General features: G+C 39.7%; 1 protein-coding gene across 1 annotated transcript in view; it reads right to left on the bottom strand.

Annotated features, from left to right (window-relative positions):
• Positions 1-917: 917 nt before the first annotated feature.
• The window catches only part of LOC128692865 (uncharacterized), a 194851-nt gene continuing 168681 nt past the window's right edge, over positions 918-27087 (bottom strand). Inside the window, exons 10-11 of the mRNA XM_070091949.1 lie at positions 1240-1310; positions 918-1040 (exon numbers count right to left, since the gene is read on the bottom strand). Coding sequence (XP_069948050.1) covers positions 918-1040; positions 1240-1310 — 194 coding nt within the window. The remainder of the gene's footprint in view (positions 1041-1239; positions 1311-27087) is intronic.

The raw sequence follows: 27087 nt of genomic DNA, 5'->3' as shown, positions 1-27087 counted from the left end.
ATTTCCTCTCGGGAAGATGGGAAATGAAAAAAAATATAATTATAATAAACACACAGAAATGCACTTAAATACATATACGTAAACATATGTAAATACATGTTCAGCAGTGTATCTCCGACATGTGTAAATTTGTCAGTATATTGAGTGGAAATACAAAAAGATGCTTATGAGTTACATTCCTTCTAAGATATATGACTTTACCAGTGCCACTATTATATTTTTCATTCTAGCGAAGACACATCCTTTATACTCATCATTAATATCACGTCAGAGTCTGAAACACGACTGTCAGCTTGCCTGAGACGACACTTGTGCTCACTAAAACGTTCTTGTTTACTGTTTAGGATTAACGATCTGATGGAAGACGTTCACAACATTCCCAGTAATTATTGTTCATATGTGAATATAAGGGAATGATCCTTGTGGGTCACTCAGCACATGAAGTGGCGGAAACTCGACCCTCTTTCAGCTATGTTCCAGATTTAAGGGGCACGTAAGTTCCCTCGTCTTCTAATAACATGTTCATTTTTCCACTGTAATCTATATTGTCCATAATTACTATCGCATTTGCTTTGTCTGTTTTCTTAAGGTGAAGTCTAGAATCTTTCCTTAATTCATGGTATGACTTAACAAATATTTGATGACAATAGCGTTATAGAGGTCTGAGCTTTGTTAAGTTATGCCATGAATTAAAGATCCCAGACTTCACCTTACGGAACAATGCAAATACGATAGTAATTATGGACAAGGTAGATTATAGTGGAAAAATGTTCCTCACGAGATGGTATTCCAGCATCCTCAGCTGTATGTTGATGTCGTGTGACGAGGAGAAACATATATGGAATTTTGGGCATATACAAAGAGTGCATTATTACACCTGGTGATTTATGAATGGTGGGTGGGAAGATGGCAACATTTTAGCCCGCTTTCTTAAATATGAAAGCAGTGTTGGTAGCCGAGGAATGATTTACGTTGACACCATTATCGTGTTGCTTGTTTACTGAAAATGGCTTCTGCTTAATGTAATAATGATGAAGGAACTGACGAAGAAAATGCTTTTTACTGGTCATTATGTGAGAGTCTGATGAATATTGGGATTAAAGAAACAAAATGGAGAGAGAAAGAGAGAGACAGCAAGAGACAGAGAGACAGAGACAGAGATGGAAGGACGGCGGAGGAGGAGGATGAGGATGGGGGGGGGGATTAGTCATTACAGCAGTGATGAAGCCAATATATCACCGAGCCGACGGCCCCTGTGACGGCAACAGCATCCTCAGCCTGCGTCTGCATCGTGAAGCTCCATGCAACTGCTGAATCATGCAATATTGCAAGATAATGGAAGATAATGAATGGACTCCCATCACCGTAGTAAACACAGGCGCTCTATTCATCGGTATGACGCACCTCCTTAGTACGTAATATATCTTTCTTGTAAAGAGTTATTATCTTGAGTATGTTAACACAAGATATTATACGCGAGCATATATGTCAGGGGAAAAAACATTCGTGTTGTTTAATTATAAATAAAGTGACTAAATGTTAAAAATATGAGATCTCGTTTTTTTAAATGAAGAATACATCTATAAATTTATTGAAAAAATTTTGGAAACGTTTATTTTTAAGAGAAGTTCGGCTTATTAGGTACGACACACACACACACACACACACACACACACACACACACACACACACACACACACACACACACACACACACACACATTAAGCAGGACTACAAAGAGACCTGGACAGGCTGGACACCTGGTCCAACAACTGGGTCCTCGAATTTAACCCCTCCAAATGCAGTCATGAAGATCGGGGAAGAGCAATGAAGACCGCAGACAGAGTATGGGCTTGGTGGCCAAAGACTGTAAACCTCACTCAAGGAAAAGGATCTTGGGGTGAGTATAATACCGAGCACATCTCCTGAGGCGCACATCAACCAGATAACTGCTGCAATATATGGGCGCCTGGCAAACCTGTACCTACCAAGCCCAGTTGAACTACATCACATGTACACCGTGTACGTCAGGCCCATACTAGAGTATGAAGCACCAGTTTGGAACCCACACCTGGTCAATTAAGTCAAGAAATTAGAAAAAGTGCAAAGGTTTTGCAACATGGCTAGTTCTGGAGAGCAGGGGAATGTCCAACAAGAAAAGTTAAGGGAATCAGGATCCAAGCATAGCTTTAAGAAGAGGTATGATAAAGCTCATGGAGCAGGAAGAGTGACCTAGTAGAGACCAACCAGAGAAGAGGCGGGGCCTGGAGCTGTGTATCAATCCCTGCAACCACAACTAGGTGAGTACACAGACATAAATATATATATATATATATATATATATATATATATATATATATATATATATATATATATATATATATATAACAATTTGTAAACAGGCGAAATTACTTACAAATATTATCTCTCAGTCCAGAGCAGGATTCGAACCTACACACTATGCGTCAAAGTACATAATACCTTCTCCACTCAGCCAGTTCTGGATCCGGCCTTCTGGAGAAGCTACTACATACTTTGATGCAATGTGTGTAGTGTACGTTCGAATCCTGCTGTGGACTGAGAAATAATGTTTATAGTAATAATAATTTTTAACTTTTATTAAAATGGTTTTAATAAAAATAATATTAACTTTAATTACAGCAATGCCACCATTAACAAAAACAACAACAAAAAAAAAAAACTACGACAAAATCAGTAATTAAAAAATTCGGCGTAATAATTTCAGTAATTGTTTTAATCCAAAAAAACTAATTCCAGTCGGGAGTTCACAAATTAAAACTCCTGATAGCATTCGTCTGTCTATGACAATGTTTTAAAACAATGTGCAAATTATTACAGTTGAGACCCGAGTCACTTGATTTATATGCGATTTTCCCTGCCATTTTCAGGAAGGTACTTCTATATTTGGGAATCTATGTAATGGCTCATATTTTGTAATCAACTCTGATAGAATTATGAAGTTGGACTGGAGGATATTCAGTAATTGTGGCCACAATATCGTGGAAGTGTGTGTGGTGGGGGAGGCTGCATGCTGATGACTTCTATGTTAGTATTTTGCATGTAGGCTGACGGCTGTCTGGGTAATTGCTGTTGTTGGTTTCTGTGTTGTTTTTCTCCGATTTGTTATGCTGATTTGCTGTTGTTGCAACAGGTGCTGATACTACAGCTGTTCTTTCAGACACAACGACTTCTGTTACAACTGCTAGCAATGCTGCGTCTGCTAATGCTACTACGACTACTACTACTGCTGCTGCAACAAGTACAGTATACTACGACTGCTACTACAAGTAATACGACTGCTACTACAACTACAAGCAATACTGCTTTAGCTACAACTAATACAATCACTACTACTACAACTACTGTTTCTACAACCATTCCTGATACAATCATTACTACTACTACTACTACTATAATACCACTTTCGCTTCTACAACCATTTCTGCTACTATTACTACTACTATTGCTACAACTGCTACTGCTACTACTATCACTACGACTAACACTACTACTATTACTGTTCCTTCAGTTACTACTACTGCTACAACAACTACTCTTGACGCTGCTTCATTAATTTCGTTAACAAACAGAAAACTTGATAAACGTTTCATCAATACATAAGAAAAAAAATTATTAAGGTTGTAACACTTAAAATATTTCCAGATTTTACGGCAACTTGACTTTGCTTATGTGATTGTGTAAGGATTTTTAATTCGGCGGTTAATACCAAGGGTTTTTGATATCTTTAATTACTACTACTACTACTACTACTACTACTACCACCACCACCACCACCACTACTACTACTACCACTACTACTACTACTACCACCACTACTACTACTACTACTACTACTACTATTATTACTACTACTACTATTTCTACTACTACTACTACTATTACTACTACTACTACTACTACTACTACCACCACCACCACTACTACTACTACCACTACTACTACTACTACTACTACTACCACCACCACCACCACTACTACTATTACTACTACTACTATTATTACTACTACTACTACTATTTCTACTACTACTATTACTACTACTACTACTACTACTACTATTATTACTACTACTACTACTACTATTACTACTACTACTACTACTACTATTATTATTACTACTACTACTATTACTACTACTACTACTACTACTACTACTATTACTACTACTACTACTACTATTACTACTACTACTACTACTACTATTACTACTACTACTACTACTACTATTACTACCTCTACTACTACTATTATTATTACTACTACTACTATTACTACTACTACTATCACCACCACTACTACTACTATTATTACTACTACTACTACCACCACCACTACTACTACTACTACTATTACTACTACTATTTCTACTACTACTACTACTACTATTTCTACTACTACTATTACTACTACTACTAGTACTTCTATTACTACTACTACTACTACTACTACTACTACTATTACTGCTACTTCTACTACTATTACTACTACTACTACTACTATTACTACTACTACTATTACTACTACTACTACTACTATTATTACTACTATTACTACTACTACTATTACTACTACTACTACTACTATTGTTACTACTACTACTATTACTACTACTACTATTACTACTACTACTATTACTACTACTACTACTACTATTAGTACTATTACTACTACTACTACTACTAATAATAATAATAATAAAAATAAAAATAGTAATAACGATAATAATAATCTTTATTATTAATAATTATTCATCTACCATCACTATAATTTTAGATTATAATCACACTACGTTCATAACAGAGGGAGAGTGGGTGGCTGACCATGTAATTATACAATATCCACCACATACTTCGTCTGGAAAAGAATGGAATGTGTTTAGGCACGCTGTATATACAGAATTTCTCCCTTTTTTTGCTTAAAAACAAATTCCCTTGCATTATATCTTTGAAATTTCCAACTCCCAGGCGAATTAATTTTACTGGAATTAATATATTTCAAGAATTTGCATCATTTTAAAGGGCTCATTTGATAATTCAGGGAGTATTATAAATGGCTTGTAGTAACTGAAGCGTCACACACGGGTCTGCTGCTGGGATTTGTGTTGAATATTACGTACGTTTAGTAAATGGTGTTTTGGTTTAGTTTTTTTAGTGTGGTTTGCATTAGCTCGGCGTAGATTGGATTAATTCCTACAACAGTAACGACGGTCGATGCGGTGAAAGTAAATTCTGCAAGGAACGCAACGGAGAACATAAAACAGTTTTTGAACAGAGGAAGAAAATACGTGACTCATACATTAACAAGACAAATTAACTGTGCCTTACACAGGGTACAAAGCAGCGGAATACAACAGGACCGAAGACAGGTAACTAAAAACAAGATCAGGCAAGAAATGCTAAACGTTATCGGAAGACAAATGACAGTCTAGTATGAGATAATATGTCAAGATTTAACAAGGGAACGTAGAGGGGTAACAAAAATATGTTTTTAATGTAATGATAATATTAAGCAGTCAGTGGCTGTAGTGAAACATGATGCGAAGTAAACATATTTTATTAACTTTTGACAGAAATCCTAAAGGAACGCACCAGGAACGCTGAAGACAGATACAAAGGGTAAACCATCTCTAGTAAACAGACATACACTCCATATATATGAACAAACAGAGAGCATCTATGCCACTAATATATTGACAATGCGGGAGAACCAAAATTAATCATGTAAGGAAACGAACATAAACGCCACAACGGTAAGAACCAAAGGGTAAACATGAACTCAAATAAACAACAGGGCTAACAGGAATTTTCACAAGCATTACCAACAGGGATGAGCTTACTCCATTAGAAATAGAAATAACAGAGCTTCAGCAAATGCTCTAACGCGAATTTGCTGACTTGCGGGTAATTTGTGTAGTGCACGAACACTGCGCTAACACAAATGTACGAACGACACTTGAAAAAAAAAGTCAACAGGAGAGCAACAGCATCACTAACACACCAACCAACAGAAGAGCGTCTCATATGAGGTGTATTTTATGTTATGTTAACCAGTTGGTTACTTATTTTTCTCTATCTTCATTCTCCTTCCCTTTACAATCATTTCCATTTCTTCCCCTCACTCTATCCACCTTCCTCTTCTATTTTAATAGTCTTATCCTCTTCCATCCTCATTCCTCTTCACATTCCCTTTCATCTTGATTCCTTCTCTCCTATATTTTTTACACGTTTTCTTTTACATTAACTAAAAATTTAATCTTGAGTAAAATTAAAGACTAATGTGCAAATAATATTACTTTGCAATTGTCATATAAGAGGTATTACAAATATATATCTAAACTCTTGACAGACAGGTGACAGGAGGACCCTGACGTCGACATGAGGGCAAATAAGATAATAACGTCAGCATGGAGGCAAAGATAATAACATCAGCATGAGGGCTGACAGGACAATAACATCAGCATGAGGGCTGACAAGACAATAACATCAGCATGAGGGCTGACAAGACAATAACATCAGTATGAGGGCTGACAAGACAATAACATCAGTATGAGGGCTGACAAGACAATAACATCAGCATGAGGGCTGACAAGACAATAACATCAGCATGAGGGCAGACAAGACAATAACATCAGCATGAGGGCTGACAAGACAATAACATCAGCATGAGGGCTGACAAGACAATAACATCAGCATGATGGCTGACAAGACAATAAAATCAGCATGAGGGCTGACAAGACAATAACATCAGCATGAGGGCTGACAAGACAATAACATCAGCATGAGGGCTGACAAGACAATAACATCAGCATGATGGCTGACAAGACAATAACATCAACATGAGGGTTGATAAGACAATAACATCAGCATGAGGGCAGACAAGACAATAACATCAGCATGATGGCTGACAAGACAATAAAATCAGCATGAGGGCTGACAAGACAATAACATCAGCATGAGGGCTGACAAGACAATAACATCAACATGAGGGTTGATAAGACAATAACATCAGTATGAGGGCAGACAAGACAATAACATCAGCATGAGAGCAGACAAAACAATAACATCAGCATGAGGGCTGACAAGACAATAACATCAGTATGAGGGCTGACAAGACAATAACATCAGCATGAGGGCAGACAAGACAATAACATCAGCATGAGGGCTGACAAGACAATAACGTCAACAAGAGGGCTGACAAGGACAATATCTTCAGCATGGTGGCAGGCAAGGACACCAACATCAGCAATGGTTGCAAAGACACTAACGTCAACTTGGTAGTAAACAAAGACACTAACGTCAACTTGGTGGTAAACAAAGACACTAACGTCAACTTGGTAGTAAACAAAGACACTAACGTCAACTTGGTGGCGGACAAAGACACTAACGTCAACTTGGTGGTAAACAAAGACACTGACGTCAGTATGGGAGCAACATAAACAGTAGTATCAATATTCTATAAGCAACTTCTCTGGCTAACGAGTCTCGCGAATTCTCGTGCAACTTCCTAAGTGAGCGGAGCCAAACTTCAGGATTTATTAGTGTCAAGTGAACAGGGTAATTAAGCCTCGTTTTGCTGGGTCTAACAAGGCGGCAACTGCTCTAGGTTAATGGTGGGTCAGAGAAGTGCTATTGCAGTGCTTTTTAAGCTGTTAATTGAAGTGTAGAACAATTAAAAGAAATATATTAAGGAAGAAAGATGTAGACTGTAAATGGATTAGTAACCTTGAGGTTCAATAACCCAGGATAACCAAAGAAAGCCAAGCAGTGCGGCTTATTTCCGGTGGGTTTCTTTTTTAGGTCTTCCCTTAATATGCAACCCAGAACAGTCGTATAACTTCCAGGTTTCTATGTACTGGTAGGTAGAAGGAGTAACTTGTGTTGGGAGACTATGCGTCTCCTCCAGTCCAGGATTCACCTGGGATCCTTTCGGTTGTGAGCAGTCAGTCCCTCAGCCTTGAAGAAGTAATTTTGAGGTAGTCAGTCCCTCAGTCCTGAAAAAAGTAATTTTGAGGTAGTCAGTCCTTCAGCCCTGAATAAGTAATTTTGAGGTGATCAGTCCCTCAGCCCTGAAGAAGTAATTTTAAGGTAATCAGTCCCTCAGCCCTGAAGAAGTAATTTTGAGGTAATCAGTCCCTCAGCCCTGAAGAAGTAATTTTGAGGTAATCAGTCCCTCAGCTCTGACAGGTATTCAACATCTGTGTTGTACCTAACAATATGGCCACCACCATCTGTTTAGTGTTGAAGGATTTTCTTAAATGATAACATTATCTCAGGGCGGGTGGAGGCAAGAGATGAGCCTCACCTGGTTCTCAACGTCTCTGAAGATGGCACGAGGAAAATGAGCACGACTGAGGAAAGATAATAGAGGCGAAGACGGAGAGAGTAGAGGAAAAAAGCAAGAGGAGAAACTTTAGCTAACGCCTAAAATTCTTTTCAGAGTTTTTGACACCAAAAATTAGATTGTTTTTTTGCTTCTTAAAATTTTTCGTAGCTTCGTTAGCCACATGAATATGGATCAAAAATGCAAATGTAGTTTCAGACTTTAAAGTCTGAAAAATATTAATTTTTTCTTCTTGAATTATATTGTCACGTGAAGGAGCCAGGTAAATGTAAATTAATAAAAAGGTTTTTGCTGTTGATGCTTCTATTATTTAATATCTATTGTAATAATACTAATTCTAATGACAGGACTTAGTCCCTGGGTAATATTATCATCACTGCTACTACTACTACTACTAGTAATAATAATAATAATAATAATAATAATAATAATAATAATAATAATAATAATAATAATAATAGTAAAGTTGGTAGAATTACCGACAATATGTAAAGTAAAAGGACACAAGTGCAACTAATGTGACATTTATTGTGGCAACGTTTCGCTCTCCAGGAGCTTTATCAAGCCATTACAAACAATACATGGACACAGAGGGTATATAAAGGCTCAGAGTGAGGTGAATACTAGTGAGGTACCATTTCGATGTTCACTAGTGGTAGTAGTAGTAGTAGTGGTAGTGACAAAAGTAATACAATATGGTAGAGCAATTAATTCGTACATGAGTAAAAGGATATAAAAGCTATTACTTGGGTAATATAAAAATAGGTTGGACAAATGTAAACTGGAATGAGGCAGCTTGTTTCAGTGTTCACTCTCTGTGCTTTGTGTAGTATAACAGGAGAGACTATGTGATGGCAGGGTTTACTGTTTTCAGGAGGATTCTTGCTAAGACTTCGGAGATGGTGAAGCTGCCGTTGTTTTGTTTAATTGTATTCGAAACAGCGATCAGTGCTGATTCAAGGCACTTGCGTGTGCGGAAATTATTTTCTTTTATCACTAATTGGGCGTCTCTGAATTTCATAAGATGATTGGTGGAATTTCGGTGTGTACAACACCGAATTTCGGTGTGTACAACACCGAAATTCCACCAATCATCTTATGAAATTCAGAGACGCCCAATTAGTGATAAAAGAAAATAATTTCCGCACACGCAAGTGCCTTGAATCAGCACTGATCGCTGTTTCGAATACAATTAAACAAAACAACGGCAGCTTCACCATCTCCGAAGTCTTAGCAAGAATCCTCCTGAAAACAGTAAACCCTGCCATCACATAGTCTCTCCTGTTATACTACACAAAGCACAGAGAGTGAACACTGAAACAAGCTGCCTCATTCCAGTTTACATTTGTCCAACCTATTTTTATATTACCCAAGTAATAGCTTTTATATCCTTTTACTCATGTACGAATTAATTGCTCTACCATATTGTATTACTTTTGTCACTACCACTACTACTACTACTACCACTAGTGAACATCGAAATGGTACCTCACTAGTATTCACCTCACTCTGAGCCTTTATATACCCTCTGTGTCCATGTATTGTTTGTAATGGCTTGATAAAGCTCCTGGAGAGCGAAACGTTGCCACAATAAATGTCACATTAGTTGCACTTGTGTCCTTTTACTTTACAATAATAATAATAATAATAATAATAATAATAATAATAATAATGATAATAAAAGTTTTTGCTATTGGAATTATTACTACTGTGATTATCAACATTAACTAACTTATACTGACAATCATTATGGACAATAAAAATGTATACAAGCTGTAGAAATAATAGCAGTTATTCATTACGATACAAAGGATTCTCGTATTTGATGACCTTGTAAACTCGCTACCTCCTGATTTTTTTCGTAAATCTCTACGATGCGAATTTCATGACAACTCACTACATGGTGAGTTTCTTGACAACTCACTACGTCGTGAATTTCATGATAACTCTATACGTTGACAGCTCTTTGCGTCGTGAATCCCGACTGTTTATCGCTTGCTGGGAGAAGATTTATGAGAGCATTTCCTTGACGATACAAGAGCAGTTTGCCGTACATGGGTCAACATTAGCGAGCCTTCTGTGAGGAATGTCCACCGGGCACAGTGTGTGTTCACTGGGCGTAGTGTAGGTTCACTGGGCATAGTGCAATGTTCACAGAGAACAGTGTAGGTTTATTGGATATCGTGTATTTTCGCTGGGTATAGAGGCTGTTCATTTGGTACAGTGTGTGTTCACTTGACACAACGTATGATGGATGGGCCATTGCACTCAGTATGTTGAATGGGCTTAGTTTATGTTCTCAGTGGCTGCTGTATTTTTCAGCTTCTTTCTAGAGTAGTGTAAGGACTACTTAGTGTTGATAGTAGTAGTAATAGTGGTTATAACACTTGAACTACTACAGTAGTAATAATTATAACAGTAACAGTAGTAGTCGCAATGTTTTATATAATTTCTTCGTGCTGATTTACTTATAAATTGCAAAATTCTGTGTTTCCATGTTTTTGTCTTATGCTGTCTCCAATTCTGTCTCCCCCGGTCCATAAACACCAACATTCGTGGTGTGATGCCGATAATTTGACCCTTACGCACTTAGGCTGGTCGTGTGTGTGTTGTGTTGCATTACAAGTTTGTTACTAACTCAGGGAGTGGATGTGACGTGGGTAGCGACCAGGCGCTAACTCCCTATTCTGCTGCACTCTAATGTGTCATCTGTTAATGTCTTGTTGACTTACACACACACACACACACACACACACACACACACACACACACACACACAAACACACAGACACGCACACACACACACAATCACACACACACAAACACACAGACACACAGACAGACACACAGACACAGACACACAGACACACAGACAGACACACACAGACAGACAGACAGACACACACACACACAAACACACGGGGCCAGGAGCTAAGACTCGACCCCTGCAACCACAAATAGGTGAGTACAAATAGGTGAGTACACACACACAGGCATAAACACACAGAGAGACATACACACACCCACACACACACACAAACACACACACACACACAGACAGACATACACCCACCCACACACACACACACACACACACACGCACACACAAACAAACAAACACTCACACAACATGACCCGACATCAAATAATCTCAGGGTAAAAAAAAGCGTCTTCATTCCTTTTCTGGTCATAAAAACTTTCCGGCCGAACTAATTATCACTTGTCACAGCCACTCATATCAAATACACTTGGAATTAAAAAATCGGAAATCACTATCTACAAATTCCATTATTAGTGTTTTTCTTGACGAATTACCTTAGCAGAGCTGTTTGTGAATTATAGAAAGACGTATTAAGACGTATTAAGACGTATTAAGACGTATTAAGAATATATTTATAGCTAGTGCTTGGAATGTGTATTGTTTGACTCTCCATTGCTTTTGTAAGTTGTTTGAGTGTGTTGAGTGTGTGCGTGTGTGTTTGTGTGTGGGGGGGGGGGGTGTGCGTGTACTCACCTAGTTGTACTCACCTAGTTGAGGTTGCGGGGGTCGAGTCCGAGCTCCTGGCCCCGCCTCTTCACTGATCGCTACTAAGTCACTCTCCCTGAGCCGTGAGCTTTATCATACCTCTGCTTAAAGCTATGTATGGATCCTGCCTCCACTACATCACTTCCCAAACTATTCCACTTACTGACTACTCTGTGGCTGAAGAAATACTTCCTAACATCCCTGTGATTCACCTGTGTCTTCAGCTTCCAACTGTGTCCCCTTGTTACTGTGTCCAATCTCTATAACATCCTGTCTTTGTCCACCTTGTCAATTCCTCTCAGTATTTTGTATGTCGTTATCATGTCCCCCCTATCTCTCCTGTCCTCCAGTGTCGTCAGGTTGATTTCCCTTAACCTCTCCTCGTAGGACATACCTCTTAGCTCTGGGACTAGTCTTGTTGCAAACCTTTGCACTTTCTCTAGTTTCTTTAAGTGCTTGGCTAGGTGTGGGTTCCAAACTGGTGCCGCATACTCCAATATGGGCCTAACGTACACGGTGTACAGGGTCCTGAATGATTCCTTATTAAGATGTCGGAATGCTGTTCTGAGGTTTGCTAGGCGCCCATATGCTGCAGCAGTTATTTGATTGATGTGCGCTTCAGGAGATGTGCCTGGTGTTATACTCACCCCAAGATCTTTTTCCTTGAGTGAGGTTTGTAGTCTCTGGCCCCCTAGACTGTACTCCGTCTGCGGTCTTCTTTGCCCTTCCCCAATCTTCATGACTTTGCACTTGGTGGGATTGAACTCCAGGAGCCAATTGCTGGACCAGGTCTGCAGCCTGTCCAGATCCCTTTGTAGTTCTGCCTGGTCTTCGATCGAGTGAATTCTTCTCATCAACTTCACGTCATCTGCAAACAGGGACACCTCAGAGTCTATTCCTTCCGTCATGTCGTTCACAAATACCAGAAACAGCACTGGTCCTAGGACTGACCCCTGTGGGACCCCGCTGGTCACAGGTGCCCACTCTGACACCTTGCCACGTACCATGACTCGCTGCTGTCTTCCTGTCAAGTATTCCCTGATCCATTGTAGTGCCTTCCCTGTTATCCCTGCTTGGTCCTCCAGTTTTTGCACCAATCTCTTGTGTGGAACTGTGTCAAACGCCTTCTTGCAGTCCAAGAAAATGCAATCCACCCACCCCTCTCTCTCTTGTCTTACTGCTGTCACCATGTCATAGAACTCCAGTAGGTTTGTGACACAGGATTTCCCGTCCCTGAAACCATGTTGGCTGCTGTTGATGAGATCGTTCCTTTCTAGGTGTTCCACCACTCTTCTCCTGATAATCTTCTCCATGATTTTGCATACTATACATGTCAGTGACACTGGTCTGTAGTTTAATGCTTCATGTCTGTCTCCTTTTTTAAAGATTGGGACTACATTTGCTGTCTTCCATGCCTCAGGCAATCTCCCTGTTTCGATAGATGTATTGAATATTGTTGTTAGGGGTACACATAGTGCCTCTGCTCCCTCTCTCAATACCCATGGGGAGATGTTATCTGGCCCCATTGCCTTTGAGGTATCTAGCTCACTCAGAAGCCTCTTCACTTCTTCCTCGGTTGTGTGCACTGTGTCCAGCACATGGTGGTGTGCCCCACCTCTCCGTCTTTCTGGAGCCCCTTCTGTCTCCTCTGTGAACACTTCTTTGAATCTCTTGTTGAGTTCCTCACATACTTCATGGTCATTTCTTGTTGTCTCTCCTCCTTCCTTCCTTAGCCTGATTTCCTGGTCCTTGACTGTTGTTTTCCTCCTGATGTGGCTGTACAACAGTTTCGGGTCAGATTTGGCTTTCGCTGCTTTGTCATTTTCATATTGTCTTTGGGCCTCCCTTCTTATCTGTGCATATTCGTTTCTGGCTCTACGACTGCTCTCCTTATTCTCCTGAGTCCTTTGCCTTCTATATTTCTTCCATTCCCTAGCACACTTGTGTGTGTGTGTGTGTGTGTGCGTGTGTGTGCGTGTGTGTGCGTGTGTGTGCGTGTGTGTGTGTGAGTGTGTGCGTGTACTCACCTAGTTGTACTCACCTAGTTGAGGTTGCAGGGGTCGAGTCCAAGCTCCTGGCCCCGCCTCTTCACTGGTCGCTACTAGGTCACTCTCCCTGAACCATGAACTTTATCGTACCTCTGCTTAAAGCTATGTATGGATCCTGCCTCCACTACATCGCTTCCCAAACTATTCCACTTCCTGACTACTCTGTGGCTGAAGAAATACTTCCTAACATCCCTTTGATTCATCTGTGTCTTCAGCTTCCAACTGTGTCCCCGTGTTGCTGTGTCCAGTCTCTGGAACATCCTGTCTTTGTCCACCTTGTCAATTCCTCTCAGTATTTTGTAAGTCGTTATCATGTCCCCCCTATCTCTCCTGTCCTCCAGTGTCGTCAGGTTGATTTCCCTTAACCTCTCCTCATAGGACATACCTCTTAGCTCTGGGACTAGTCTTGTTGCAAACCTTTGCACTTTCTCTAGTTTCTTTACATGCTTGGCTAGGTGTGGGTTCCAAACTGGTGCCGCATACTCCAACATGGGCCTAACGTACACGGTGTACAGGGTCCTGAACGGTTCCTTATTAAGATGTCGGAATGCTGTTCTGAGGTTTGCCAGGCGCCCATATGCTGCGGCAGTTATTTGGTTGATGTGCACTTCAGGAGATGTGCCTGGTGTTATACTCACCCCAAGATCTTTTTCCTTGAGTGAGGTTTGTAGTCTCTGGCCCCCTAGACTGTACTCCGTCTGCGGTCTACTTTGCCCTACCCCAATCCTCATGACTTTGCACTTGGTGGGATTGAACTCCAGGAGCCAGTTGCTGGACCAGGTCTGCAGCCTGTCCAGATCCCTTTGTATTTCTGCCTGGTCTTTGATCAAGTGAATTGTTTTCATCAACTTCACGTCATCTGCAAACAGGGACACTTCAGAGTCTATTCCTTCCGTCATGTCGTTCACAAATACCAGAAACAGCACTGGTCCTAGGACTGACCCCTGTGGGACCCCGCTGGTCACAGGTGCCCACGCTGACACCTCGCCACGTACCATGACTCGCTGCTGTCTTCCTGACAAGTATTCCCTGATCCATTGTAGTGCCTTCCCTGTTATCCCTGCTTGGTCCTCCAGTTTTTGCACTAATCTCTTGCGTGGAATTGTGTCAAACGCCATCTTGCAGTCCAAGAATATGCAATCCACCCACCCCACTCTCTCTCTTGTCTTACTGCTGTCACCATGTCATAGAACTCCAGTAGGTTTGTGACACAGGATTTCCCGTCCCTGAAACCATGTTGGCTGCTGTTGATGAGATCATTCCTTTCTAGGTGTTTCACCACTCTTCTGATAATCTTCTGCATGATTTTGCGTACTATACATGTCAGTGACACTGGTCTGTAGTTTAGTGCTTCATGTCTGTCTCCTTTTTTAAAGATTGGGACTACATTTGCTGTCTTTCATGCCTCAGGCAATCTCACTGTTTCGATAGATGTATTGAATATTGTTGTTAGGGGTACACATAGCGCCTCTGCTTCCTCTCTCATGACCCATGGGGAGATGTTATCCGGCCCCATTGCCTTTGTGTGTGTGTGTGTGTGTGTGTGTGTGTGTGTGTGTGTGTGTGTGTGTGTGTGTGTGTGTGTGTGTGTTTGTATATAAGTTTTGTGTGTATGAAAGAAATCTTCAAATATGTTCTTCAAAATTCTCGTAGCTGAGAAACGGGGATAAACATGACTAAAAACCGTAGTTAATATGAGTAATAAGGCCAGTTAAATATCATTATTTTGGAACCTGGAGCTTTTGTTCATACTGATACACTGTATCATACTGATACACTGTATCATACTGATACACTGTATCATACTGATACACTGTATCATACTGATACACTGTATCATACTAACTCATACACTGTATCATACTGATACACTGTATCATACTAACTCATACACTATATCATACTGATACACTGTATCATACTAACTGATACACTGTATCATACTAACTGATACACTGTATCATGCTGATACACTGTATCATACTAACTGATACACTGTATCATACTAACTGATACACTGTATCATACTAACTGATACACTGTGTCATACTAACTGATACACTGTATCTGGCTTCCTTCCCTTATTTTCGAACCTCATTAGTGTGAACTTATTCGCTCTAACAATCACTTACCTGATCATCCTCTCATTTTTTTACATTTTTTGCAAAGGATGATGCAGTTTTTCCCGCAGCCATCCTATAATGGTATCCAACACGTCAGCTTCAAGCCATCTGCAAGCATAACACTGAAGTAATCTCTGACCGCTGACGGGCAGTTAACATACATCAGGGTAAGATGGGCCTGCGTAATGACACATGACACTCCGTTTGCAGTTTTTCTTCGCCCTGAGGGTAACTGCTTGTACTCGTTTTGCTGTTCTGCTGAGGTTGCACTATAGTTAATGAACCCCGTTGTTGTTCCATCACAATCTAGTGTGCGTTACTGCCAGCTCGATTGTGCCAAGTCAGATCTAATACTGAATCCGGGTAATGTATAACTTCATTCTACTTATCCACTGCCCTCATAAAGAAACATTCTCTCTGTCTCTCTGGTTCATTTTATCTCCTTGTTCTGTTTTCTAACTCGGTAGTTTACTGTGTCGATATGACTGAGTATCTGATTCTCTCGTAGACTATGTGATGTGAGGTTTAACTCTGTAAACTTATCTGTATATTCAAGCTGTTTTACTTTTAGGATAAACTTTGTGTTAAATCTCTGATATTTCTAGTTTTTTCTTCGTATGCTTCTTAAGTCGAGAACTCCTTAACAAGACTAGCTACTCAAGTATTGCCCTTAAGTAGGATGTGTACTCTGATCTGAGGGAAGTCTTGTTCAGAGTGGATGTGTACTCTGATCTGAGGGAAGTCTTGTTCAGAGTGGATGTGTACTCTGATCTGAGGAAAGTCTTGTTCAGAGTGGATGTGTACTCTGATCTGAGAGAAATCTTGTTCAGGTTTTTCTGAACTTTATAAGCTCACTAACTTTGTATATGCTACCGATGTTATCTCGTTTGAGCCTCAGGTTTTGTTTGTTGTCTACCCTGGGAGCTTCTCCAGGAATCGTCTTTCTGTCTAATGGGTAGTTTTCTCAGGCTTCGCGTCTCCCGCTTCCACCAAATTTACATTTAACATAATTTCCAAATTCAAGTGTTGAAAATTAGTGTGTTTCTGTAGAGTTTTACTGTCTTTTTATTTTTATTGTTACTTGTGTCCTTCCTCATAAAGCTTTCTCACTGTTACTCATTGTGTTTTATTTCTCAGGTATAATCTTATATACTGAGATATTTTCACAATCACTACATCCTGTTTATTCATTGTGTCGTTACTTATCGTTGTGTCGTTGCTTATCGTTGTGTCGTTGCTTATCGTTGTGTCGTTACTTATCGATGTGTCGTTGCTTATCGTTGTGTCGTTACTTATCGTTGTGTCGTTGCTGGCTCGTAGGAACAATCACAATAAAACGTTCCCAAGTCGGAATTAAAACTAGGTCTAGTGATACTGCCTGGTGGTTTATCATTTTGTTGCCTCACAGAATTATGAATTCAGGCGTATTTTTAAGTGTGTTCAGATATGTCAGTTCGAACCTGTGCGTTAATTTATGGGTATTCTTTTAATCCGGATACACTCCCGTACACTTACGAGGAAAACACCAAGTAAGCCACCAAACAACAACCATATAAACATCACGAAGTAGCCCTGAGTAGGTCATTATACACCCGCCCCATAATCATGACGAACACAAAAAATAAACCGCAACTACAGTACAATCTACATAGACCAACTATCACATTATTCCTATGTAATTATTACACAACTACCGCAAGTTCATTTTACGAACATTAGCCTAGACTAAAAATTTTTTTTACATTATTATTATTATTATTATTATTATTATTATTATTATTATTATTAGTAACATTATTTTTTATAATTACTAATAATTTCTGCCACGACCAGTACTTATACTACCACTACACAATTAAACCATAGTCAGAAAAGAACCACCACATCATTACGACCACCAACACCGTAATTCCACCAAGAAAAATAACAGTTTCATTTCCCATTCAACATAGTCCCCGGGCGTTGCCTGATAAAAAGGCTCATTTAACCCCGAGAAAGTTGCTATTTCTTACGCCCATTTCCTCATATTGGTAAGGTGTCCAAGGAAATCATTGTTGCCAATTCCTGCAGGGAAATAATATCTTACGTGGGCTAGTCTCACACCTTGCGTGGGATGGCAACATTGAAAACGCTCGATAAAGGTTTTATCTAGCGTGCGAGAGACTATAAGAGAGGGAGAGAGGATGAGAATGAGTGAAAGACAGAGAGAGACAGAGGAAGAGACAAACAGAGACAGACAGAGACAGACAGAGACAGACATCCATACAGAGACCACACATGCCGTATCAAAAATATTTTGTAACTCTAGACTGAATATATCTAAATTTTCCTAGATAGATTAAATATGGATAGCATAGCAGAAGGCTCTCTCCTTCGCCTATGCTCCACACGGCCGCTTTGCCGATTAAAAAAAAACAAAAAAAAAAAAACAGGTAAATATTATCCTTTGACATAGAAGAAAAAACTGTATAGATGTTTTGATAGTAATAATAACACCAGAGTTATCTTTCCAGTGCCAGGACTAGTGCCAGTGCCACCATCACTACCAGCACCACCACCACCATCACCACCACCACCACCACCACCAGCACCATCACCACCACCACCAGCACTATCACCACCACCATCACCACCATCACCACCAACACCACCACCACTATCACCATCACCACCACCATCACCATCACCACCACCACCAGCACCATCACCACCATCATCATCACCACCACCACCAACACCATGATCATCACCATCACCACCAACACCATCACCACCATCACCATCACCATCACCACCACCACCAGCACCATCACCACCACCACCAGCACTATCACCACCACCATCACCACCATCACCACCAACACCACCACCACTATCACCATCACCACCACCATCACCACCATCACCATCACCACCACCACCAGCACCATCACCACCATCATCATCACCACCACCACCAACACCATGATCATCACCATCGCCACCACCACCACCACCACCACCATCACCACCACCATCATCATCATCACCATCACCACCACCATCATCATCACTATCACCACCATCACCATCACCACCACCACCAGCACCATCACCACCACCATCACCACCACCACCAACACCATGATCATCACCACCACTACCACCATCACCATCACCACCACCATCATCATCACCATCACCACCACCACCAGCACCATCACCACCACCATCATCACCACCACCACCAACACCATGATCATCACCATCACCACCACTACCACCATCACCATCACCACCACCATCATCACCACCATCACCACCACCAGCAGCACCATCACCACCACCATCATCATCACCATCACCACCATCACCACCACCATCATCATCACCACAACCACCATCACCATCACCACCACCATCATCATCACCACCACAACAACCATCACCATCACCACCACCATCATCACCACTACCACCATCACCATCACCACCACCATCATCACCACCATCACCACCACCAGCAGCACCATCACCACCACCATCATCATCACCATCACCACCATCACCACCACCATCATCATCACCACAACCACCATCACCATCACCACCACCATCATCATCACCACCACAACAACCATCACCATCACCACCACCATCATCACCACAACCACCATCACCATTACCACCACCATCATCATCACCACCACAACAACCATCACCATCACCACCACCATCATCACCACAACCACCATCACCATCACCATCACCACCACCACCAGCACCATCCCCACCACCACCACCACCAACACCATGATCATCACTATCATCACCACCACCATCACCACCAAATATATATATATATATATATATATATATATATATATATATATATATATATATATATATATATATATATATATATATATATATATATATCGTGCCGAATAGGTAAAACTTGCGATTTTGGTTAAAATAGCAACGCTCTTCTTGCCGAATAAGGCAAGCGAAAATTTGTGTATGCAATAATTTCGCAAAAATCATTCTGAACGTAATGAAAAATTATATTTCATTGTGTTTGTTTATTATTAAATTATTGTAACCTTATCTAAAATATATTTAGTTGGATTAGGCTTGTTAAAATCAGGTTAAGTAAGTTTTCTAAGGTTCTTTTGGTACAAAATTATTAATTTTTACATTAACATAAATGAAAAAATATATATCTTTAAACGTATAAAAGAAATTTTTTAGAAAGGCGTTAATTTTAAATGAGTTCTTGCTGATTGACCAATTTTGGGAAGCAAGTCAAAATTCACGACGCTCTAACCAGTGAGACATCAGTCCTTCAAACACTGGACATGTTTCATGATGCGAGGACATACGTGGGTGTGGTAAACTCAGAACTAATGTCATTCTACCCCTGGTTCATAGATGCATGCATGTGACTACCCCTGAAACCACATATAGGTGAATATAGGTGAGTACACACATACACATGCAGAGAGAGAGAGAGAGAGAGAGAGAGAGAGAGAGAGAGAGAGAGAGAGAGAGAGAGAGAGAGAGAGAGAGAGAGAGAGAGCTCAAGACCACTTAAAAATTACAAGTGAGAGTTAAGCATCCAATTAGAAGCTGAGTTAAGAAAGATAATATTGATCGTAAAATAAGAATAAACTAGCCGCTAATAATATATGACAGGTATCAAGAATGAGAGAAACCAGATAATCAAGTATCACAGAGTGAAAACATCGTAAAACATCGTAAAACATCGTAAAACATAGTGAAAGAGGTTCCAGAAATACAGAGGACTGAACTAGTTTGCAACAGTGATATGACAATATTAAAGAAGTGACCTTAACGACATGACCTCGAGGATATGATTATCAAATAAATGACGAACATGACAGCATCATGTGAGGTATTTTTCAACACTCATAAGCTGACTGGAATTAAAAAAAATTCTTGTGTTCCTTACGCTGTAGATTCAAGACAAAATATATGTTATGCTGACACTTAATACTAACAGTAATAGTTAGTAATTAGAAAGAAAAATACTTTTTTTATACATTATAAATTCTAGATAAGGTAAGCCAGATAGAGATGCCACGGAGTAAGGAATTCTGAGAAATTCTGAGGAATTCTTAGAGGAATTCTTCGGGAAACCAATAAGGCAGGGAAGGGCGGCCAGCTACTCCTTTGTGGGGGAAATGTTAGCTGCAGCATCCGTAAAATGCCGCGAGATGTGAATAATATCATAAAAGATGGGCCGAGGTGGGAGGCAAGGGTGATGGTTCCCTTTGAAGAGTCGAATATCTTTATTGAGATCACAGGCGTCAGGCCATTATATATTTTGTGGGGCGGAGTGTGTTGTGGGCCCGTGGTAATGGAAGTAATTCTCATTCTCTCTGTCTCTGTCTGTCTCTACTTCCCTCTCCCCGCTCTCTCTCTCTAACATGTAAATATGTTATCATCTCATGTAAAAACAAACGATCCTCCATATGTAAATAGAAATACAAACTAACATTTTTTTTAGACACTGGATTCAGGAATAAGCGATGGATGGATGACAGATTAATACTCCAAGGTTTGACAATCACCTGTCTTTATGTTCCAGGTGACAGGAGAGGTCACCATGACAGCCACAATAGAAGCATCCACCTTTCTCGTCTCCAACACTGTTATAAATCACCTTAGGAACAGTCCCAAATATTACGTTTTATTGGAGGTTAATTGTCTAGGTATATATTTCGACCTTCCAGACAAAGCTTGCGGCTTGGCTAATAAAGCAATGGTCATTTTGACAAAGAAGCCAAGTGTAAATGGACTGTTACATTAACTCCACGATATAATCTGTGTGAGCATCACGATATATGTTAATGGTGTTAAAAGCTTTTATCTAAAGTCTTCCGTTCCTAAAATAGGATGGGATGAATTAAACTGACTTACGCCAATTTAATTTTAGCAAGAATAGGTTAAATTACTAAGTTTGGTTTGAGAGGATTTCAATTCTCAGAGTCACAGTCTATTTCCTTGTGATCGAAATCTCGTATGACCAGTAACCATAACTCGTTATTTCCTACTTGATAAGGTTTTCTCTAGGATGCATGGTAATGCGCTGTTGTTTACTCTTCTATCTCAATATCCAGTTATTTAAAGAAAATCTGTGATGTATACCACTGCTAGTGTTCCCATGGATCCCTAGGTTCTTAACTCTATTGCTTTATAATCACAGAACTCGCTCAATTTTAGGTTCACCATTCTAGATCTCATAATGTTTTCTTTCTATTAATGATACACCTCCTCCACCGTTCTCTCTTTCTATTCTCACTGTGAGATATCCTTCAGGGAATAGTGTAATAGTTATTATACCATAGAGTTTAGTATGTATGAGAATTAAGATATTCGGTTGTTCCTCAACAATTATTTTATTAGTTCATTGTTTCGGTTACGATTTTGTCTACATTTGTATTCTATAATCACTTTCTTTATTCCCGTTATGTTGGTACTCGTGTCTCTGCCTCACTGTCTGGTGTAAGGACTGGCCTCTGTTGAGAAAAAAAAATGTAAAATATCACTTTAGGTAGGATGGGAAAAGATGTCAGATGGGAAGATTTATAAAAAGTGGTTTGGGTAGAATGGGAGGAAGGGAAGGAGGGAAGGAAGGAGGGGAAGTGAAAGTAGTGGTAGGAGAAGCACAACTGAGACTAAAAATATAAATGTGTACTTACCTGTTTAGTTTCAGGGGATGAGTTTCGGGTCATGGCCCTGTTTCTTAACTGGTCGTGTGTGTGTGTGTGTGTGTATGTGTGTGTATGTATGTGTGTGTGTGTGTGTGTGTGTGTGTGTGTGTGTGTGTGTGTGTGTGTGTGTGTGAATACAATGGTTTTCTGTATTTTTACTCTATGTTAGTACACGCTAATATTCTTGTGAACGTCCTAACACGAAATAAGTAACACATCCTCTTAAGTACACACTAGGGAGGGTGACAAACACATCATGAAACATAAACAAACAAACACAAAGTTTATCCTTAAAATTAACTTTCCTTGTCCAGAGTTGAGATTGTTTGCATGTTTGCTTGCTTTGTTTGCTCCAGAAAAGCGGCCTTTGAGTTCTTTGGATAAATGCGTAAATATTCTCTTGACTGCAACAAGATAATATTAATAAAATGCTAGATAAAGCTAAATTGATGGTTTGTCTTCAATATTAATATTATGATATTCATCCAAATAAATAACTTTAAAGCGTTTTTTTAGGATGGTTTTTAAGGTTTTATTGACTGATTCTTTGATCCAATCGAAAGACCGGAAAATATAGTGAATTGCGATTTTGGTCGGATTCAGACCGTAAATTCCATTATGAAAGGAAACGTTCACGAAATCTTTATATTTTACATGAAACAATGAACCCCTGAAATCCATAGGGGTTTACCACGTTTCCCTCGTTTTTTTTTTTTCCCTCAGTTTTTCTTCTGACCATTGCCTCAGACGTCAAATCACGGAAGTAGAGAATGACAGACAGTAGGAAATACTCTCAGGAAGAAGAATGAAAACCCAATATAGTAGTTCAAATACTTTATAGGGGATCAAAGCCTACTAACTACATGAGAGTCATTAAGTGGCGCTTGAGGTTACCTGTCTCCTAATAACATGTTTATTTTTCCCCTATAATCTACCTTGTCTATAATTACTATCGCATTCGCTTCGTCTGCTTTCGTAAGGTGAAGTCTGGGATCCTTAATTCATGGTATACCTTAAATTTTTTTTTGAGAACAGTGTTGTTGCAGAGGTCTGAGTTTTGTTAAGTTATACCCTGAATTAAGGAAAGATCCTGGACTTCACCTTACGAAAGCAGAGAAAGCAAATGCGATAGTAATTATGGACAAAATGGATTATAGGGGAAAAAATAATATACTGTTAGAAGACAGGGGAACTGATGTGTCCCTTAAGACTGCATGTAACCTGTACATTATTAATGCAGAATATTTTAATACCTTAAATAGGGACTGGATTAAAGTAAATTTTTAATGTATGTTCGGTGTTATATCCTGTGAACAGCACCGTTTTGGGTTATTCCTCAGATCTCTGTCACGAGACCTTAATAATATAATAATATTTATTTATTACACGTACATGTACAAGGTATACAGTCCTAGCTGACAACAATGACACACTACTATATGGAAAGCCGCTTGTTATGCTGAGCATTTCGGGCACAATAGGTCAATGTTGTCCCAGGATGCGACCCACACCAGTCCACTAACACCCAGGTACCCAGACCCTCGCTGTGTGAAGCGAGAGGTTCAGCCACCATGCCACGGGGCACTGCGGCTTGGTGTCCCTACATGGACCTCACATCATGAATCGGGTATCGTAAACAAGTGAGCAATGTCTTGCGGCGAGAAAAATAGGGAAAAACTGTCTTGGAAATGTCTTAGCATTTGCTTAAGATTATGATCTAATTTACACAGATTGGAGATAAAAAGTTCTTAAGTTTAGTGTTTTAGCTAGATTATTATTATCATCATTATTATTACTATTATTATTATTATTATTGTTATTACATTTTAATTATAATATATTATTATTGTCACTATTATTATTATTATTATTATTATTATTATTATTATTATTATTATTATTATTAGTAGTAGTAGTAGTAGTAGTAGTAGTAGTAGTAGCAGCAGTAATAGTATATTATTGCAATTTAATAATAATAATAATTATAATAATACTATTATTATTTCTATTATTAGTAGTAGTAGTACTAGCAATAGCGGTAGTAGTAGTAGCAGTAGTAGTATTAGTAGTAGTAGCAGCAGTAGTAGTAGTATTAGTAGTAGTAGTAATAGCAGTAATAGCATTATTATTATTATTATTATTATTATTATTATTATTATTATTATTATTATTATTTTTATTATTATTATTAGTAGTAGTAGTATATTAGTGAAGTTCAATAAACCCATATATGTTATAAAACGGCTGGGGAAGAGGAGGCTTTTAGGTTTGATTCGATGAAGAGAGATTATCTCGAATCCCTTGGATCAAGAGACATTCACAAGCCATATGGCTATGTGGCCCCTGGAAGGTCAGATGGCAGTAAACAACAGCTGTGGGGAGTCCAAACACTGAAGTAAACAACATCTGTGGGGAGTCCAAACACTGAAGTAAACAACAGCTGTGGGGAGTCCAAACACTGAAGTAAACAACAGCTGTGGGGAGTCCAAACACTGAAGTAAACAACAGCTGTGGGGAGTCCCACTGAAGTAAACAACAGCTGTGGGGCGTCCAAACACTGAAGTAAACAACAGCTGTGGGGAGTCCAAACACTGAAGTAAACAACAGCTGTGGGGAGTCCAAACACTGAAGTAAACAACATCTGTGGGGAGTCCAAACACTGAAGTAAACAACAGCTGTGGGGAGTCCAAACACTGAAGTAAACAACAGCTGTGGGGAGTCCAAACACTGAAGTAAACAACAGCTGTGGGGAGTCCAAACACTGAAGTAAACAACAGCTGTGGGGCGTCCAAACACTGAAGTAAACAACAGCTGTGGGGAGTCCAAACACTGAAGTAAACAACAGCTGTGGGGAGTCCAAACACTGAAGTAAACAACAGCTGTGGGGAATCCAAACACTGAAGTAAACAAGTCAAGGAAATTTCAGGAGAATGAAACCCAAACTGCTATATAAAATCCGCTTTTATTTATAATATACAGAAACAACAGTTTGTTTGGGGTTTGTGTAGGGAATGGTAAACTTTTTTCTTCTGTTTCACAATCATAACTCAAATGTAGGGCAATACAAGCCTGTGTAGACCAGCCTTTTGTAAACCTTGACGGTGACTGTGAATACTGCTACTCACAGCAACGTGTGAGTACCGCTACTCACAGCAACGTGTGAGTACCGCTACTCACAGCAACGTGTGAGTACCGCTACTCACAGCAACGTGAGTACCGCTACTCACAACAACGTGTGAGTACCGCTACTCACAACAACGTGTGGGTACCAGCACCAGGGCCGAAGAGGCGATTACCCTTCGACAAGATCTTCAGGTGAATTGTAGCTCCGTCAGTGCAGTTAGTATTCTCCCAACAACCCATCGCTCTATAGCACATGTTAATCGGCCTCTTATATTACGAAAGCCACTTCAATCAACAGCTGTTGATGAATGCTGCGTAGAACATTCATTCTACAGTTATTGATGAGGGCTGAGTTACATATTCAGTCTACAGTTGTTGATGAATGCTGAGTTGCGCATTCAGTCTACAGCTGTTGATGAATTTAAAAAAAAAACACACAAGATCTCACCATCGCACTTCAATAGTCAAGTCGGTCTGTTTTTACAAGAATTCTTAAGAATATTTTTACCTACCACTGACGCATGCGCACACAGCCTCCCACGCCACTGGAGCAAACACCGTAAATGATACAAAACGAAGCGTTAAACGAGTTCATAGCTTAAAAGCGTGAAGCGTAGCGTCGTTTAAGAGTTGGTACGAGGTAGTTCCTCGTTTCCAACTCTCCAGTCTTGACCCCACGTCCCTGACCGCGAATCTGACGCCGTCCACGGTCACAAGGTTACTATGATGGGTAAACTATATAAAGCATGTGAAAAAAACTGAAATAAATGATGGCATGTCTGTGTGTATTGTTGTACTACCTGCTCGGCTGTCTGACTGGTAACTGGCTATCTAACTGAGGACTGAGTTATTAACTGGTTAGATTGGCTGTTAACTGACTCTGGCTAAGTGACTGATTGTATGAAATACAACTGACTAAACGGTTAAGTATTTGCTTGACTGACTGTGACTTACTAAATAAATATCTGTCTTCCAATTAACTAAGAGGCTACTTTCACTAACAGCTTTCTGACTAATTGAATGTAACGTAATGGGCTGACGTATTAATTTTCGATTGGGTGGATCTTGTTTATTACTGTCTAATATAAAATTGCTTTTGAAAATGACTGTTTGACAAGGTGATTGTGTGTCTGGCAAACTTTGTGATCAACTGATTAGCTGAAAGTCTT

The sequence above is a fragment of the Cherax quadricarinatus genome, chromosome 38, assembly GCF_038502225.1.
Source record: "Cherax quadricarinatus isolate ZL_2023a chromosome 38, ASM3850222v1, whole genome shotgun sequence".
Taxonomy (NCBI): Eukaryota; Metazoa; Arthropoda; class Malacostraca; order Decapoda; family Parastacidae; genus Cherax; species Cherax quadricarinatus.
The sequence above is the reverse complement of the archived record's forward strand: the minus strand, read 5'-3'. Positions and strand labels throughout refer to the sequence as shown.